The following is a 6,652-nucleotide window of genomic DNA, read 5'->3' on the forward strand; positions in this document are numbered from 1 at the left end:
CATCGAGTGTCACGAGGAGATTGGATAAACAAGAACGATTCTGTCGAAATCCGTGTTGTTTATCGCTCAACAAGGAGTGAATTTCAAGGTGCGATTTCAGGGCTTCTGCTATAATTCGTTCCATTATCCTAGACAGTAAGGTAAAATTCAAAAATGGGATGCGGAAACACAGACTAAAATTAGTAGTCATACATGGTCTTGGCAGAATGGATGAAAGAGACCCAGTCTATTTAAATTTCCAAACAAAAATGAATCGTGCTGTCTGGAGAAAAAGAATATCCTTTCACTTTTGCAGTGCGTTCAAGTTGCCTGGATTGTTTGATGAAGAAGGTTGGTCCGAAGTTTATCTATACGTTTTTCAGTAATTATTTCATTTCGTTCTATCACACCCTACACGTATAACAGCAGGCTTTGAAGGATCTGGAAGAGTTTGACTTACGCATGGAAGCACGTTCCCATGCTCAGGAACAGAGTCAAGTACCTGATTCAGCGACCTACCTGATTGATCGAGTCACGCATGTGCCAGAGGTAGATGATCGGCCCGTTGATTTCGTGGCTGAAAGCTGGAAACCGGAAGAGAGCGAAGCCTACGTTAGACGCATCAAGGAGCGTGTTCGAACGGAACAGTTGGCCTTACGGGAGCGTCAGCGAAGGCAGAGGCGTGTCATAATTGCTAGCCTGGATGAACAGCGTGCGCAGGAAGTAAGACACTTAGTTTGCCTTCTTAGGGCGAATGTGTTTTAAAGTGTTTTTACCTTAAACTTCTGACATCCCTTGCTCTCACCCAATCTGCTGTAATTTTAGAATAGCTAACTGTTCTCTAAGCAAATCTGCGAGCTTCACTCAAACTGTAATGCATTCAAAAGTTCGTATTTTACTACTGTGAGCCACAATTCCGATAGAGGTTCCCTCTGGACTTGCCATTTGAATCTACTGTTCGTTTCCTCTTCAATTCTCTGCGCCTCCAGGCTTTCCTTGCTCGTAAGTTAACCCCGGTTACTTAGTTCTTAATTTTACTCTGACCAGCCAACTCACCTTGAATGCCTGGTATACTGAGATTCTCAGACAAGACGTTGTTTTGTCAATTTATCTGATATACTACTCATAGTAACTGCTCATAGAAACAGTAGAATGTGTACAGACGAACAGCAGTTGCGGTCTAGCCTAGAGAAATCAATTCATTCCTCACTGGCTGGTGCCTAGTTTAAGGCTCAATGTTCACAAAAATCTCACCACCAGGTGATAATCAACCATATTTTTTTGTATATTATTACCAGTTGTCCTAGGTTAGGTCGTGAAACCGTGAATTGATGGACTGTTCAGAGGATCTCCTAGTGAGGTCAGTGCGTGGGACAGCGCAACTTGACTACTTTGAGCAGCTTATGGGCTCCCTGTGTCACGTTCGTTTGTGACTGGGTTCACTAGAACATACACAGCTCACAAGCTATCATTGCCGTACCTCGAAGAATATGTACATGACTTCTGAGCCAAAATCTTGCAAGTTGAATGAACTTAACTAAAGTGATCGTGCACGTATTAACGAAGCCCGGCCCTGTGAATTCCTTTAACCAAAACTGGTGAAACCTCAGCGTCTCTGGTCATAGTCGCTATCGCACTGCATGACAAATATGCTGCTGAAAAAATAGCTAACCAGAATAATAGACAGCCTTCCATACAATCAGATGTTTACAAGTTTACGGATATGATTGGCTATGGACATTTTAGGTGCCTAGACACGTGGGATCTATGAGAACATTATATACATTCGTTCTTCACCGGACAGATCGATGACTAAAGTCAATATTTGTTAGTATCTTAAGGTTACCGTCGAGTTTTGTGCCCCTGGGGAGACCAGCTGTTAGATGGGACCGTGGGCAAATTTCGTGACCTGTGTTTGCCAATTCCCAAACGTCACACACACACACACACTGATGACTCGAGGCAAAACTGTTTGCTCAATTTTTTCCTAAAAAGTGCTGAATACAATATCAATGGACGGTTCGCTTACATTTCAAATTAAACGGTCACTTCCTGTGATGTGATTGGTTGGTTTATCAGCGGTTACTTTCTATAAATAATTCTGGGGAGATAGAGGTTATTCGAACGGATTATGGTCTCCTGTTTATCTAGTCGGAATACTGCTGTTCTTGGCCATGACTGCCCTAAAACTTTTGCGCACAAATAGTCTTACATGTACAACTTATATTAACATATCTGACCATTAGATAACTATTGCAGTCACCGTGATCGATTACGGCGCTTTGAGCTCTGCACTTCATTTACAGGATGAAGTGCGTCTGATTGCATTTGGGTATAGTTGGCCTATAGTTGCGTCTTACTTTATACTGGGGACATGAAAAGCCTATCTCTTTATTTACACAGGAAGAGCAAAGATCCAGACAACTGGCCGAACGCTTGTTACAGCAGTCACAGCTTGAGCAGCGTCTACGTGCTCAGTTGGAACATGTGAAGGCAGAGAAAGCAATCATTCAAGCCAATCGGTTAGAGCGACAGAAACAAGAAGCAGCAATAAGAGAGGCGGAATTTCAAGCAGCTATGGATCGCGAGCGGGTAAGCAGCCGGCGAATTCACGTTGTTCCAAATGCAAGAATTTTTAAAAATGTGGAAACTCCTCGCCAGTCCGAGCCAACTTTGGAACTGTTGACCGAATCGTAATGCAGTTTTATGGGTCATGATATGTGAGATCTGTGACACCTCACATCCAAAGTTCTGTACTTGAAGCACCTGTTGTTAAGGTCTGGTCTCCAATCGAATTTTTTTCCAGGCGTTACCAAAAACGCAGTTTCAGGAATCAGTTTGCCACATTACTGGCGACCGTATTTGTACTGTCATCATTGCCATAATTATGTGTGATAACGCCATTACTCATATTCGTTAAATGCGAAGCACCAAAACCAAACTGTGAAGCTTGCCGGTGATAGCATAAAGTGGTCAGTGCCCCTTGGCCCCACTCGGCATGAGTTAACCAATAAACTAGCCCTTATCCGTCAATGCATATTTCCGGCTGTTGCTTAATAACCGGTAGAAAAGGTTACAATAGACTAGGATTCGATAGAATGAAGTCTATTCACTCCAGAATTACCGGGACAATACAATCAGGACTGAGATACTCATCAGAAAGCTGAACATGGATTAGAAGCACATTAAATGCTACCCTACTCAACTTATCCAGCGCCCAAAACTTTCTTAGGAATATTTTCACTTGTTTGTTTGTACTTACCGTACACTCACGGCATGTAATCCATTCGTTTACTTCAACCATTTTGCATGCCCCTCCTTTTAAAATGACACTTAACGAACTGCTCCTGTTGTCATGTTCATGGAAAGTTGTTAGGCGTGATCTGGAACTGCCCACACCATCCATGGATCCATCATAGAAAAAATGAGAACATCACGTTTTGGAGAATGGGGGTAGCTAACTCACACATAGATGGAAACAAATAGATAGGCTTACTGCAACGATTCTCCCACACGTTACAGATTTAGGTTCTATCGCATGTACAGTTACGGTGTGCGCCTATCATAGGGTCGTGTTGGACACGTGGAGAATGATGGAGAGTGGTTCTACTACCTAGCGCCCGCAGCTGATATATTAGAGGAGCATGTTTAGCTGCCAGGACACCATTCGTCTGCACCCAGCACCTGAATGTAAACTTCAGGACATTGTAAGGAGTGATCCAATTGAATTCTGTTGACTCTCACGTTAAAACGAAGCTGTTATGCAAGTCCGATTACTTGGGGAATCTCTAACAGTTTGGGTTCAAGTTGAACATAAGGTTTGAGGTATCCCAGTGACTGTGTCTAGCTGAAAGGCCTCAAGAAGGATGAAGCCGGTCGTGGGTTTTGTTCAGTTCGTTCAAAGAAAGGTCTTCGGCGCTCGGACCCCCGTTTGGTTGCATGTATGAGTTATGTTCATCCATTAACTTTTCCCCTGTTTACTTCTGTTTGTAGCCCGCTGCCCCTAATGCATGTGTTCGAGGGGGAAGGGTTTTCAGCTGTCACTGCACGGACAGTTGAGTATGCTGATTGCATACACTTATGAAATATTGCTTTGTTTAGTAAAATAATAATGAACATATGGTGGATCGACGGAGCCCTAATGCATGTGTTCGAGGGGGAAGGGTTTTCAGCTGTCACTGCACGGACAGTTGAGTATGCTGATTGCATACACTTATGAAATATTGCTTTGTTTAGTAAAATAATAATGAACATATGGTGGCGCAATCGACGGAGTTGTGACCGATCCAAACGGGTTTGAACTGAACAAACGTTGCATACTATCTAGTGACGAAAGGGTCATAAGCGTGGGAGATCCACAACCAAATATGGAGTAAAATTGCTGTCTCTGACTTAAGTTGGGCCATTCTTAAGTTATCAATAAAAGATATCATATATGAGATCAGTATTGTCTGGAGGAGACAAGAGGAGAATCAACCTTACCATGGTGCGGCGGGTTGTGTATATTGGCAACTCACTGAGCTATACTGGGGGAGTCCACGCAACACTTACAGTGTCTCTCATACCAGGTTGTTCTATGGTTAGAGGTCTGGCGAACACAGTCTCCTTGCCCTTTAGGTTGGCGGTTGGAACACGCTGAAACTTGTTCCGTAGAACTGGCAATGAATTTGCATTTCCCGCCAAACACCGCTGCCTTGCAGTTAGGCTTTTGAGCCAACTGTTCTGGTTGAGGACCCTAATTGTCCTCCTGTCTAGATGTGAGCGCCCTGGCAGTATCCCAACCCTCGTAAACCATGGCATTCACAACTATTGTTTGGAGGAAGTACAGATGAAACGCAACATCTGGTCTCCAGTACGAACTCGTCGGAGGGGGGGATATTACTAAGCTGTGAACAGAAATGAGGTATTGATAATGACGATGCTTGTTTGTTTAAATGAGTAGTTAAAATGCTACCCCCAGCTGGCAGTGCACCCTAGAAGACAATCAACCTGGAGCCTCTGAGGGGCACTTTATGGTTTTTAGATTTGTTAGTGGAAGACAATGTCGTTGAAAGTTTTGGGTTTTAACTCCTACCATGCAGAGTGAGATTTGAACTGTTAGTACTTCTCATTGGAGGTAAAGCGTGGATGACCGCATCACGAATGAGGTAAAGTTGACCGATTCGCATATACTGACAGTGGAGACGATCAGCCAGACAACTTCTTTGCAAATACTTCCCTGCAAGTTAATTTTAGTCTGTGTCGCATGGACTCCAACAACTTGCAGTGTGATAATTTTCTACCACAGACAACTAGTTTAGCTCAGAGTATGACGGCGCTAACCGGATGCGTGGGTCGAGTTTCACATGACCTTCACAATGGAGACGGTAAAGGGTGATTCTATCGCACACAAGCCTGACATGTGTAGCTCGTCCGTATGCATCATCGAATTGTAAACTTTGCTTCAATGAGAGTAAAGCACGGTTTATAGCCGATAAATTGCTCCATTGGTTGAAACTGCGTCTTGCACCATCCGGCTCTAACAGATGCGTTCACAGGAGAGCCCACGTGGGGATGCGTTCCGTTGTCTTAGGTCTGGGTGGACTATTTCTTCGATTATTCGCTTAAGCCCTCCTTCTAGCCCCGATAAGTTACGGAGGGTGAGTGCACCGTTGTTTACATGCTGAGTAATGAGGACGGGAGCTTTATGCATGACTCTACGGAAGTTTTTCAACTGCTCACTCAGAGCAAAAGCTGTTTTCGACTCTGGCTGAAAATTCTCAACTTGCAAAAAATATTACAAATAAGAGCACCTGTGACCATAGGATACCAGGATGAGGCACAAAACTCAATTTCTTGGGGCGAAATCACCAGTAATTCCGTTAAACTTATCAGAAGGTATCATGTGTTGTTGTGTTCATGTGTTCTTGATGGACGGTAATTTTGGAAAGGCACCCAGAGAAAAGTTTTCTAAATCCACTGAATATGCCATCCTATATAGAAAATAATAAGACGACTGGGTCAAAAGGACATTGCTCGATTCTCCGTAGCTTGCCACTAGCTGCGGAATGTCCGGCAATAGTGTCCAGGTGGCTCCAGTTCGAGAATTCCTCTTCATACCCCGACGTAATAGTTGCCACTAGTTTACATCAAAGAGGAAGCACCAGACTGGTCTCCATTACACGGTAGAGTTGTCGGCCTGGGTTATATAAGGGCTGAGTTTCATTTATATGATCTGTCCACCAGACGCACCTAATAGCCGTTCCACCCACAACCCACATTGGACACAGCTGACAGTATATTTGAATGTGTTGCACTCTTGATCTAAATAGGTCAAGACGCAAGGCGCGATGACTCAGGAACTGTCCCATTGTCCCGACCGGCCACCAAAATGTAGAATAGCGGTTCATCCTCTGTAAAGCTGGAGGTATTTTTCAGTTACTTGCAAGTGCGCGGGAGGTTAGTGTAGGACAATGGGTGTACATCAATGGAGTAGTAATAAGTAGCTTTACACTACCTTCCACACAACTGGAGGTTGTACTTGCTAGACCAACTGGTAGGAGTGTTGCTATAGTTTAGTGCCTACCCTCAACTACGAATCAACTAAAGTAATCAGAGCACGGTGTAATGAGTACTGTTCAGATGATGAAGGTATGAATACAAACCTCGAAAATTCACATTGAATTTCTTATTG

General features: G+C 43.7%; 1 protein-coding gene across 1 annotated transcript in view; it reads left to right on the plus strand.

Moving 5' to 3' along the window:
• The window catches only part of T265_14401 (hypothetical protein), a gene marked incomplete at both ends in the record, with an annotated part of 6,683 nt that extends 4,008 nt beyond the window's left edge, over positions 1-2,675 (plus strand). Inside the window, 2 exons of the mRNA XM_009173475.1 lie at positions 406-702; positions 2,383-2,675. Of these exons, the coding sequence (XP_009171739.1) occupies positions 406-702; positions 2,383-2,673 (588 nt within the window). The remainder of the gene's footprint in view (positions 1-405; positions 703-2,382) is intronic.
• Between the last annotated feature and the right edge of the window lie 3,977 nt (positions 2,676-6,652).

The sequence above is a fragment of the Opisthorchis viverrini genome (assembly GCF_000715545.1).
Source record: "Opisthorchis viverrini unplaced genomic scaffold opera_v5_187, whole genome shotgun sequence".
Taxonomy (NCBI): Eukaryota; Metazoa; Platyhelminthes; class Trematoda; order Opisthorchiida; family Opisthorchiidae; genus Opisthorchis; species Opisthorchis viverrini.